Below are 12,451 nucleotides of genomic sequence, written 5' to 3'. Positions count from 1 at the left end.
TTGAACTCTTCAAGACTTACTTCTGAGTAAATGTACTTAGGATGCTGTCCTTGCCATTAGTCACAACTAAAGCTGAAGTCGTTTTTTAGGGCTGCAACCCAGTGGCACAGCATTTGTCTTCCATGCAGAAACTTCCAGGTTTGGTCCCAGGAGGAATCTCCAGGTAAGGCTAGAGAAGATCTCTGCCTGAAACCCCAGGCCTGAAGAGCAGCTGCCAATCCGTGAAGACAATACCAGGTGAGACAGACCAGTGGTCTTGTCCAACAGAAGGCAGCTTCCTAAGCCTTACACACTGTAACTGAGAAGTACGTTCCACTGAAATGAGCTGGACGTTGATTGCACTGCACATTTTGATGGATTGTGTCCATTATATGGAAGTTAAGTGGCACTGGGTTGTCTGCAACTAAGTCTTACAAAGTCCCATTGAAACCAATGGGCCAAACTTAGTTTCAACGGGTCTGCTCTGAGTAGAACTAGCATGAGATGCCACCATGGAAGGCAAATGGGACTTGCTTCCAAGTAAGGCAGGTGAGGTCTCTAGGGCGCAGTCCAAAGCCACGTGATGCCACAACCTTGCTGGAGCTTAAGCAGGCCAATGTCTGGTCAACACCTAGGCAGCAGGTCACCTGAGATCCGTACAGACTTCCATCATGGGGGAAAACACTCAACACCATCTCACAAATAGCCACCTTGCAGCTCCATCTTGTCCCCAGGTTCAGAAATAGACTGCACCTTCCCACCGTCACCTAGCTTCTTCCTGTTTTCTCTCTTGAGACACCCATTTGAGATTTGCCTCCTCCCTCCCAATCCCAAGAGATCAAAGCATGGGACAAGACATCCAAGATGGGGTCCTCCAGATGTTCTTGACTCCAGCTCCCATCACTGAGAGGACCGGGAGTCTAAAACATCTGAAGGGCCCCAGCTTGGATGAGCAACGGCATTAAGTCTGTAGCTCACAATGAGGAGCAGAAAGAAGAAGAAGAAGAAGAAGAAGAAGAAGAAGAAGAAGAAGAAGAAGAAGAAGAAGAAGAGGGAGAGGAGGAGGAGGAGTTTGCATTTGATATCCCACTTTATCACTACCCAAAGGAGTCTCAAAGCGGCTCACATTCTCCTTTCCCTTCCTCCCCCCCCCCCCACAACAAACACTCTGTGAGGTGAGTGGGGCTGAGAGACTTCAGAGAAGTGTGACTAGCCCAAGGTCACCCAGCAGCTGCATGTGGAGGAGCGGAGACGCGAACCCGGTTCACCAGATTACAAGTCTACCGCTCTTAACCACTACACCACACTGGCTCCTTGCAACTGGAAGCTGGCATAAAAAGTACCGGTACTCGGAGAAGGCTTATGTAGCCACCCAACCCATCTAAGCAGCTCCTTGGGCCAGCAATGTTGCTATGGGCTCTGAGGTTGCGTTCATAACCAGCATGCCACCTTCCCAAAGGAATCTGTCCACTGTGCAACAGGATGTTGGACTAGATGGGCCATTGGCCTCCTCCAGCAGGCTGATCTGATATTCTTATGTTCTTACAAGGACCCTGTTTGCAATACAAATATATAAGCACCTCTGCAATATCACAGGGACCTGACTGGGGCGTGCTCTGCCAATCACACAGGGACCATGTTCAGTGTTTCCTGCACGAGCTGGAGGCAGGGCATTTGTGGCGGCGTGAGAAAAGCCAACCGAAGTGGCTTCTTCCACATGGCCACTGCACATGGGAAACTGGGAAGCACACAGAAGCATCTACCTCAGTCTATGGGTTGGCTGTGACGGTTGCACTGGCAACCTAGAAGAGTGGTTTATGGTCATAAGCTGCTTGTGGGACATAACCTGATAACCCAAGAGGAAGCAGCCAGCAGAAAGCCAGAGCTTAATGGAGCTTCCTTCTTCAGTGGCAGTATATCCCAGAAAACACTGCTGGCAAACAGACAATTGGGGAGGATAATTAATTTCATGGCCTGCTTGTGGGCCTTAAAGGTTCTCAGACCTGGGTGGGTAACCACCTTAAGCCAAGCATACATTTGGGGACCCATTTCTCTGTTGTTGTTGTTGTTGTTGTTGTTGTTGTTGTTGTTGTTGTTGTTGTATCTCTTTGGTAGCAGTGGTGCTGTTGCAACCCATCTTAGATCAGGCCTGGATCTAAGTAGTGATTTTCAGTAGTGAAAACATATACGAAATGGATGGAAATGAAATATAAAATTGATTTAGATTGGGATATGCAGGAAAAAAGAGTAAATATAAGGAACCGCAGAAAGAGGGGGAGTCAAAATATGATATGTAAAGATGATTCTGTTTGAAATGTTTATTTGTCAGAAATGTAAATAAATAAATAATCAGGCCTTGACCAAATAGTGGGTCCTGACCAAACAGCCGAATGCCAGTGATCAAGACCTGCCACTGTCAGAAACAGGACCACTGGGCAAAGCAGACTTTTTGACTGATTGAGCAGGGTTTGTGTTCTAATGCCAAACTAGCTCTACTCTCAGGCAAAGTGCTCCAAGAAGCACATCGCTTCAAAAAAAAAATGTAACAAGGAAAAAAGGAGGGGGAACGCCTACTAAACTTTTTTAAACTGTCATTTGGATTTTTCCTTCTTGGGTGCTCAAATAAAACCAAATCCATGAGGATGTGGATCTCCGCATCCATGCCCACTCCTCTCCTCACAAAATCATGCGTGCACCTACACACACACATTCACCTCTGCTATGGAAAAAAAAAACTGCAGCACAAAACCCGATCTGGAGATCCCCACCTGTTCGCTGGGACCGATCCAGCGCAAAGAGCAACAAAAGGTTACTTTGTAAAACGATGCATGCTCTCTCTCACACACACACCCCGCAGTGAAAAATAATTTTAATGCCCGTTTTAATAAACGCCTCTTTCAACTGGGGTGCTGGTGTGTAGCAACCTCTCGTGGGGATTCCACAAGGATCGTCATGTCCCCCCCAAGGTCCCCTTTCCCGGAGTGCCCAGCCTTACACCTCTGGGAAGCTCACAACTTATAACGGGGCTACGTGGCGACGCCGTCTTTGGATCCAGTTCACACGGGATCCATGAATTTGTCACACACCCCGAAAAAGATTCCTCCTCCACCACTTCAAAAGCCCCTGCCGCAAATCCTCTCACACCTCGCAAACCTGCTCTGAGACGTCCGCTGTTGTTGGTCCCGTTTTACAGATGGGGGAAACTGAGGTTGGAGTTGGTGGGCGGGGGGGGAAGAAGAGAGTGACTGGACTGTTCTCCCCTGGGACACAGCCGCTTCCCCGCCTTGCCACTCCTTCGTTGATGCCCCAAATCTGCCTCTTCTCAAGCCTGGGAGGGGCCACATTCTGCAAGGCACACCGGGGAGGGTCTGATCCTTGGCTGATTCACACCGAAACGCTCTTGTTTTCAATCATTCTGTGTTTTTTTTAATCCTCTCCACCACCCTTTCAGCTGACCTGCGCACTTTGGAGTCCCTTTCTGTTCGCATCTCAACTACAGGATGGTAACAGCAGCACTGATGATGATGATGATGATGATGATGATGATGATGTGAGTGGAGGAGAAAGGAGGGGCTGAGGCTCAGGGGCAGAGCATCTGCTTTTCATGCACCCCGGCATCTCCACTTGGGGTGCGGGTTTGAATCATCCCCTGCCTGAAACCCTGAGAATCGCTGCCACTGCCAGCCAGAGCGGGCAAGACAGAGAGCCAAATGGGGTCTGACTCAGGATAAAGCAGCTTCCGGTGTCCCTGTGCCCTCCCCATTCCGCCTCTCCGGCGTCCCCAGCTTTTGCCAACCTGCCGCCCTCCGGATTTCCACAGCTGGCCGGGTGGCTCAGTAGATGCGCATCTGTTTCGCATTGAAGAAGGTCCCCTGGTTCGGATTCTCCATGGCATCGCCAGGTAGGGCTGGGGGAAAACCCCGTCTGAAACCTCGGAGAACCAGGTTTCCGAGCTAGCTGGACCCAATGGACTTGGAAAAAGGCATCTCCCTCATGTTCCGTCACCTGCTGTTCCGAGGTCTTAGTGAAAGCCTGAGATTTCAATAGTATAAACCTCCGTTGCTTGCCCGCTTCTTATTTCTTGCGGTCGTCGGAGGGTTGGCCCCTATCCCTCCAGCGAGAAACAAAATGCCTTTCAGAAGTGGGGGGGGGGGTGTCTATATGGTAGGATTGGTGGAAACTAAAATCCCGAGAGCATTTCATCTGCTATGGAAATCCTGAGACGGGCAGCCAAAAAGAGGAACGGACCTTTTGGAAAGGAGGAGGAGAGACCCACCTGAGATTGGGAATCATAAACGCACATGGAAGGAAGGAAAATCTAGCTAGCCAGCAACAGGAGACGCGAATCCTATCATTCCTTGGCATGAAGAAACATGCGGAATGGAGAGAGCCAGAGAGAGAAAGATATCTATATACAACCCACTGGATCATCAGATCCTTTTCGCCCCACGGAGAAAAACGCGAGGGTAAACTGAAGTCTTAGAAACCGCAGACGCTTAAATAAATCTCCGAGGCGTGCAGATGTTCTAGAAATCCCAGGCACCTTGAGCGGATTTCTGAACAAGAAGAGCTTGCGGAACCCAAGCAGAAAATGCTCCCTGTAAATCAAGTCTGTCTGCTTGGAGTCACCAAACAAACCGATTACGACCTAGACGGAGAGGACAGTTAATTCAGGCTGCGCCGGTCCTCGGCAGATTTACGGGGGAGTAAGCCCCCCCCCCCCAAGCATATAGGAAAATACTAACGAATAAACACCCAGAGGATCCGGCTGCAAAGGATAAGGTGTGCACGAAACTGGGGGAGAGAGGACCCCACTATTTACGCTCCCTGGCAAAAGCAAGACGGGGAGACCCGCAGGGAAGCCGGGTCCCACCGAATCGATCAATTAAGCAAACACGATAATAACTCTCTTTCATGGGGGGAGAGGGAGAAGCCTGAGCACAGATCTACCGGAAGGGAACATCTTCGATCCGCTAAGAGTTTGTGTGTGAGAGAGAGATCCAGCTGAATTTAGAGAAATACAGTATCCCGGTTGGAATATATCAGATTCGCGGTCCGGATCGTCTGCACGTCTAACTGGGAAGCAGCCCCTATGTGGCTTCCGAGAGGCTTCCTTCCCAGTGAGAGCGCATTGGGGCCGGGGGCGGGCGGGTTGCGACTTTGCAGCACGATTCCTCCGGAGTAAGTCCTCCGTACAAGCAGGAGCAGGCTCCACCTGGTTCACCCCGAAGTAAGCGAGCAAGCAGCAGGGGAGAAGCCGCTGCAAAATAAGTTTTGAGTCTTCCTGCGTCCCGTTTCCTTGGGTGGGAAGCCCCCTAGAGCACAGAGGCATTTACTCCCGAGGAGGCAGGCTTCGGATCGAGGCGCGCACATGTTTCCACCCTTCTCCTCCCTTTCTCCAATATCCAAAGAGGGTTTGGAGAAGAGGAGGGGGACCGATCCCCGATGCCAAAGAGTTGCGCGCACAAGTTTTCAAGGCCAGTTGGGCTCATCATCCGAACCCCTGCCAACCCCCATCCCTCACCCGCCCCCCCCGGTCCTCTCTCGAGGGACTGAGCGGGAGCCGGACTCACCCATAAATCTCATCCTTCTCTCTCTTCAAGGCGTCGTTGGTGCCCAGCCCCGGGGGCAAGCCGGGCCGGTGGTTCACTCCGGCGGATCCGTAAGGGCCCCCCTGGTTCAGAGCGTGGTGTTGCAGACCCCGGCCCGTGTGTGGGTCTCCAAAGCCCGGCAGAGAGACCCCGTCCATTCCGGCGTAATGTACCAAGTCATCGTACTGGAGGTAAAGAAGACCCAGGTGCGAAAACGGGGCAAGGTGGGGGGGGGAAGAGAGACAGAGAGAGAAAGAGAAAGTTTAGACATCCGATCTAGGCGCGTTTAGCCAATTTCGCATCACCAAAGGGCGAATAAATGGCACGGCCAGACGACACCAGGAAAACCCCATATATAATAAGCATGCCTAAAAAGTCACATACAAAGAAAGATGCCTTTTAAATGACAGACTTTCAAAAATCAAATTTTTGGAAGGTTTTCATCTCAGAGAGGAACTTGGGGCGAAGTATTGAGGGGCCAGCACAAATATACAGACGCAGCCCTTGGTTATTATCTAAACCTCCCCGCATCTTGATCTTTTCCCACCGACGTCACGACTTCCCCGAGTTTTCCACTCGGGTCGAACATTTGCTGGTTTTGTTTGTCGTTCTTCTGCACCCCCTCAAAATAAATAAAAATTAAAATAGAGCTTAGCGGCAGCACCCCATGCACCGACGACCAGCTTTGCCCTTAATCCTCCACTCATGAGACCCCCGGCCGTTTCTGTCCAGCAGCCGCCCCTCACAACAGCCCCCAAAACTTTCGCCATCTCTCGCCACAAATGTCTCCTCTTTTGTGCCTTCGGCCACTTAAGTCAATTTCACGCCAGCGCTCGTCAATTTCACGAAGCCGGCCTTGTTAATTTCAGCCTCCGTCTCCAAGGCCTGCGCGCAGCGTCGCGCTCCCAAGTACTGGGCGCCGTAGTCTCTCTCTCTCCCCCCCCCCCCAAATACAAAACACAGCACCTAGAAGAAGACCCTCACCAGTTCTCCCCCTCCCCCCAAAAAGTTACCGTACTTGCAAATCAGGTGGGAAAGCTGCTAATTTCGCTTGCAGTTTGATACAACCTCAAACTGCAAAACACCTTCCACAAATACAAGGGGGGGGTCTAGTTTTCTTAAACCCCAATTGCTTTTGCTATGAGTTTTCGTGTACATGCACACTTCTTCAGAAGTATGGTCTCTAAGGTGCTACTGGAAGGAATTTTTTTATTTTTTTATTTTTTTTATTTTGTTTTGACTATGGCAGACCAACACGGCTACCTACCTGTAACCCCGATTACTTTTGTTTTTGCTAGTGGACCGGAGGCTGCATCGCTTTTTTGCAAACTTTAAAAGAAGTGAGAAAGCCTTTCTCCTGACCGGGGAGGCACTGAACTTTGGAGAGATCAAACTCACGCACGCACACAATCACACTTCTGTCCTGGGACTGAATTGTCCAAGAAGGAAATTATTATTATTATTATTATTATTATTATTATTATTATTATTATTATTATTATTATTATTATTATTTACACTGGGAATCTGCATGATTTCCACGCTTCCTGCGAGCGGGCTTTTAAATAAGCTTGTATTTATTTCCTGAATGAACTGTGTGCCCCTTTACTCTCAGGTCATCTTTATCCTTTTCCCCGACTGGTTGTCACCCTAAGAAGAAATCAATACCTACATCTTTTTGCCCCCATCTCTCTCTCTCTCTCTCTCTCGCTCCCCCCCCCTTAAAGGGAGTACAGTCAACCCCTTTCTAACTCATTAAACCCCGCCAGGCACTTTTGGAAACTTCAATGTTCTTTTTAAATAGAACAAAAACATTCTCTTCTTCTCACATCTCCCGCCCCCCCCTTTCGTGGGGAAAGGGGGGGGGGGCAAAAAAAGAGAAAGTGTGAAATTTTTTCACCCTGCCAACTATTCTTATTTAAATGATGCCGTATCTCAAGCTCTTATGGGCCGTTTGACGTTATTTCACCCCCCCACCACCTCCTCTCGTTTCTCAAAACCTCGCTTGAAACTCCACAGACCTCTCTTTCAACGGGTGCAAAATACACAATTTCATATAAATGAATGAATGAATGAATGCCTTTTAAATGCCCCACATATGCTCTGGGTATGGGACTTTTGAATGAACAACAACAACAGCAGCAACAACAACAGTAATTTAAATTGTTCAGGTGTAGGGGATGGTACAAATGCTGGTTGCAAAACTATTGAGCACACTCATATTTTGAATTATCTTATTTTCTCCTAGGTGTAAGTATGTGAAGGATTTCCAACACACAAACACACACACACACACACACACACCCTTCTGCTTTTGCCTAGAGAAACAGTTGATTTCTAAAGTTTGAAAACTTAATCAGAATGGACAGGATTTTTTTTTAAATAAAGCGGCAGAGATTCTCTTTGAATTAAAAAATGTTGGCGCAAGCTGCATTGGCTTGCTATAGAGAAGTTGGGTGAGTGGGGAAACTGAGAGGCTTTTTTTGCAGAAGGAAGTAGCTCGTTGTGTCTGTGTTGCAAGGAATTGTAGTTCCTCCAGCCCCAAATGCAATGGATGAATTTCAAAATAGTGGGGAGGGTGGGTGGGTACTGAAGCATTCCCCCCCCCATACAAAATAAATGGTGGCGGTTTGGGAATTAAGAGTCCCATGAAAAGTTTCCTGAATTTCTTACAACCGGCCACATTGAAGACACATTAACCTCAGCCTTTCAGACCGGTCAGATCTTTTCTGCCGCTCCACGGAGGGGGGTCAGAGGAGAAAAAGGAGTCGAAAAACTTCAGAAAGGCATCGCAAAACGCCACAAAGCAGCCCCATTGAGGCTTTCAAATGAGCAGCATGCAATCAAAGCAAAAAGACTAGACTGAGAAAGTCAAGAAATAGTTTGCCCTGCATGAGAGAGGTTTTGTCCAGGGCTGCTTTTTTTTTGGTTTTGTTCTTAAGTATACCCAATGCATCTATTTTGCTCAAATTTGCTATAGAGACGCTTCAAAACACCGGTCAAATTTAGTCGGGTTTAAAAAATAAAAAATAAATCCATATCTCTTAAACCACAAAGTTAATCCGAGAATGAGGCGTGCCTCTATTTATATCGACTAGGGGTGACAGCTAATTTACTCGAAATGAAAATGTTTTTAAATATATATATATATATATTTCAAAAGTGGCATTCATCTCTCTTTTCTTTTTCACCCCATCCAAAAATTTCCATTTGACACTTGCCAATCAAACTCCGGGGTGGGCGGAGGGAGGGAAGAGATAAATATTTACAAATAAGAAGTTGAGATGGGAAGTGTTGAAGGAGGGAGGGATGGAGGCTGTTTTAAAGCCAGCAGACAGGTTCAAGCCCTGTCTTTGAGTTTATCGCTGCGAGTTCTGGAGTTACTAACTTCACAAACCACAAAGTTATTTTTCTTTTTCCGAAAGAGCAGGCAATGAGAAAACTATAGTATATCTATAAACAACAACAACACAGAGAGAGACATGCAGACCTATCATTCCTTTTGTCGAGTTTTTGTCGTGTGCTTTTAAGAGTCTAGGCCAGAAGATAGACATCTTTCAGAACAGATTTCGCATGCGACGCAAACAACACCGAGTTTTATCCCCCCAAAAAACACATCATCACCGCCGTCACCATCCTTGCCATCACTTACCCTTTGTGCCATCAGACGCTCGGAAGTTTGTTCTCTCGGGCTTTCCTTCCGTCTTGCTTCTCCCCCTTGGGGGGAGGCGGCTCTTGGGGGGCCAGAGAAACTTCAGTCCTTTTCAAAGAGGAGATCTTTCATTTTGGCCCCTTCTCTGACCCCATCGCTCCAAGAAGATCAACCAAGTGAGAGATGGAAACTGTTTCAAACAGTTTGGCTTTTGTCGCCTTGGGTAGGGTTTTTTTTTGTTTTGTTTTCTTTTCTTTTGGTGGGGGAGGAAACAACCTATTTTCCTTTAAGGGACGGCCGATTTCTCTGCGGATCGCTCAGCAGCAGCAATAATAATATTTTTTAAAAAAATAGCCCCCCAAAAAAGAGAGAGAGAGAGAGAAAATCTAACCTTTTATACACATACACACACGGATACAGAAAACAAACCTAACCCAGCTTGCTAGTGAGATGCCGGGGTGACAGATCTGCGTGGATGTGTTTGCATTGGGGGGGGGAGAGGCTAGAGTTCCTTATTTCCTTGCTTGTGGGTATCTTCTTTCTCCCAAGTAGACCCTTTCTTCTGCCTTTTGGCTGTCGTAGCTGCCCATCAAGTGCTGAGAGGTGTCAGACTTCAAGTGACTGATGGTCCTTGTAGGGAAAAAAATATATCAACAACCCGGTGGTAGTTTGAAATTGGAGGGGGGGGGAGAGGAGAGAGAGAGAGAGAGAGAGAAAGCGAGAGAGAGAGAGAGAGAGAGAGAGAGAGAGAGAGAGAGAGAGAGAGAGAGAGAGAAGGGGTGTGTGTGATGATCAAACACCACCACCCCCTTCTCCAAAACACTCCTTTCTCTCTCTCCCCCTTTCTTTTCTTTTCTTCCCCCCCTCTCCTTCTCCTTCTCCTCTCCTTTAAAAGATGGACATCGACTCTCTCTTCTTCTTCTTCTCTCTCTCTCTCCCCCCCCCCGGCTCCTTTCTCCTCCCTCTCCCCTTTTAAATGGTTGTGGCTTCAATCCTATCAAAGCAAGAAGCCAGGAATGAAAAGGAAAACCGGGTGGGGGGGTGTGGAGAGACAGAAGAAGAAGAAGAAGAAGCAGAGGAGGAGGAGGAGGAGGAGAGTAGGTGCAAGAAGGGAGGTGTGGGGGGGCTCAGGGGTTCCAAAAAGCCCCCCCACCCAGCATCTCCACCAAGGAGGATTCAGCTCCCACAACACACCCCAGCCCCCTCTGCTCAGCAAACAGAGAAGCTGGGGCGGGGAGGGGGGGGGGACACACGCACACAGAGAGAATATGGGCTTGTCAGTGTCCCCTCCTCTTAAAGCAGCAGTGGATCTGGCGAGGAGGGAAACGAGAGGATGGGATTGACGAGGCGCCCTCTCGCTCTCTTCTGGCCGGGAGTTTGGATGCTAAAAAAAAATACGATGGCTATTTTTATCTATCTATCTATCTATCTATCTATAGATATATCTATTTTTTATATTAAAAAAGATATCAATCAAATAGGTAGCCTTCTGCTGCGGTTTCCCTTCGTTGCCTGTCTCTGCTTCTTTGGAGGCTGTTTTGCTTCCTTCTCTGTATATGTGGAAAGAAGAAGAGGAGGAGGGGAGAGAGAGAGAGAGAGAGAAATAAAGAAAGATGCTCTCAGTGCGCTCTGGTTCTCTCTCTCTCTCTCTCCCTCTCTCTCTCTCTTTCTCTCCCTCTCTCTCTCAGCTTCACAGCCCTGAGCTATGAACACATCCGGAAGTAGAAGGGTTTTTTCTTTAACTCGTTCTCTGCCTGCCTGCCTGCCTCGCTCGTCTCCTCCTCCGATGGGAAAGAGACCAGAGCGGAGGTTATCAGCTGAGCGAGGGGTCCTTCTGGCGGACGAGACAGGCGGCAGGGAGGCTCTCCCTCCCCGCCCTAGCACCGCCAGGAGCCGGCCAGCTTCCTTCCCCTGGGCTGGCCTCAGTTGTTCCCCGCGATCTCCCTCTCTTCTCTTGGACTCTTCTCTTGGCAGCCGCTCCCCGGAGTTTTTAGCTCCGGCGGCACCTATTTCTGAGGTTGCTGCTAAAATAAAATAAAATAAAATAAAATAAAATAAAATAAAATAAAATAAAATCCTGCCCTGGTGGATCAGGGTTGTCACCTTGTTGGGGGGGCATTTTTCTTCTTCATAAACTGGCATTCAGGATTTTAGCAGGTACAGTAAAGGCTTTCCCTGGCCTGGAGATGCGTGGACCTTGTTATGTTCTGCAGTGCCATTCAAAACACCTGGCAACCTGAGCCCTAGACAAGTTAGCAGGTCTTGCTGGGTCAGCACTGAGCCACAGCCAACAAACAGAACCAGGCAGGTGCCTGTGGGGGGGGGCACAGAAGTTAAACTACTTTGCCTTGGGAGTGTAGACCAGGGGTCAGCAAACTTTTTCAGCAGGGGGCCGGTCCACTGTCTGTCCCTCGGACCTTGTTGGGGGGCGGCGGACTATATTTTGAAGGGGGGAAAATGAACGAATTCCTATGCCCCATAAATAAGCCAGAGATGCATTTTAAATAAAAGGACGCATTCTACTCATGTAAAAACACGCTGATTCCCAGACCGTCCGCGGGCCGGATTGAGAAGGCAATTGGGCCGCATCCGGGCCCCGGGCCTTAGTTTGGGGACCCCTGGTGTAGACACACCCATAGCACCAAGGAGCAACCTGGAGGGGGGAGAGATCCGGATTAACATCCAGCAGGGAGAGAGGTTTAGCTCCTGATCCTAACTGCAAGACCCAAGTCCTGCAGGCCTGGTGATGTTGTTCTCTAAAACCATGGGCTATGTACTCCCCCAAACTTAACTGCGGTTAGTTAATTAATATGGCTTGATCATTGTGCATGGTCCTTTGCAGATGGGACAGGGTATAAATAAATTATTATTATTATTATTATTATTATTATTATTATTATTATTATTATTACCATATTATTATTGTGGTTGTAGTTGTTGCTGCTGCCAAATCATCCACAGTGTCATCTAGGGGAATAATTGTCACAGCAAGTACAACCGTTTTGTATCTTTATGTGGTGAGCCACCCAGTGATCTTCGGATGAAGGATGGGTATGCAGATTTAAATCATCATCATTATTATTATCATCATCATCAAGTTAACAATTTTATTGCAGGAAGAGTTTTCTCTGGTTAACCCAACTTAATCAGATGTATAAAGTGGACAGTGAAGAAGTTATGGGGGGGGCATACAGATGAGCTGACTAGGAAGGGTTTTCAAAGTGAAATT

At 48.2% G+C, this 12,451-nt stretch overlaps 1 protein-coding gene across 2 annotated transcripts in view; it reads right to left on the bottom strand.

Annotated features, from left to right (window-relative positions):
• Positions 1–9,915, bottom strand: part of MEIS3 (Meis homeobox 3) — a 67,756-nt gene extending 57,841 nt beyond the window's left edge. The window contains exons 1-2 of one of the 2 annotated variants that reach the window (XM_033158491.1): positions 9,652–9,915; positions 5,553–5,755 (exon numbers count right to left, since the gene is read on the bottom strand). In XM_033158491.1, coding sequence (XP_033014382.1) covers positions 5,553–5,728 — 176 coding nt within the window. In that variant the 5' untranslated portion in view covers positions 5,729–5,755; positions 9,652–9,915. Of the gene's footprint in view, positions 1–5,552; positions 5,756–9,222; positions 9,458–9,651 lie in introns of those variants that run through there. The other variant, XM_033158490.1, reaches the window with a different exon arrangement.
• Positions 9,916–12,451: the final 2,536 nt, after the last annotated feature.

This window comes from Lacerta agilis, chromosome 8 (assembly GCF_009819535.1).
Source record: "Lacerta agilis isolate rLacAgi1 chromosome 8, rLacAgi1.pri, whole genome shotgun sequence".
In the NCBI taxonomy this organism is placed as follows: domain Eukaryota; kingdom Metazoa; phylum Chordata; class Lepidosauria; order Squamata; family Lacertidae; genus Lacerta; species Lacerta agilis.
The sequence above is the reverse complement of the archived record's forward strand: the minus strand, read 5'-3'. Positions and strand labels throughout refer to the sequence as shown.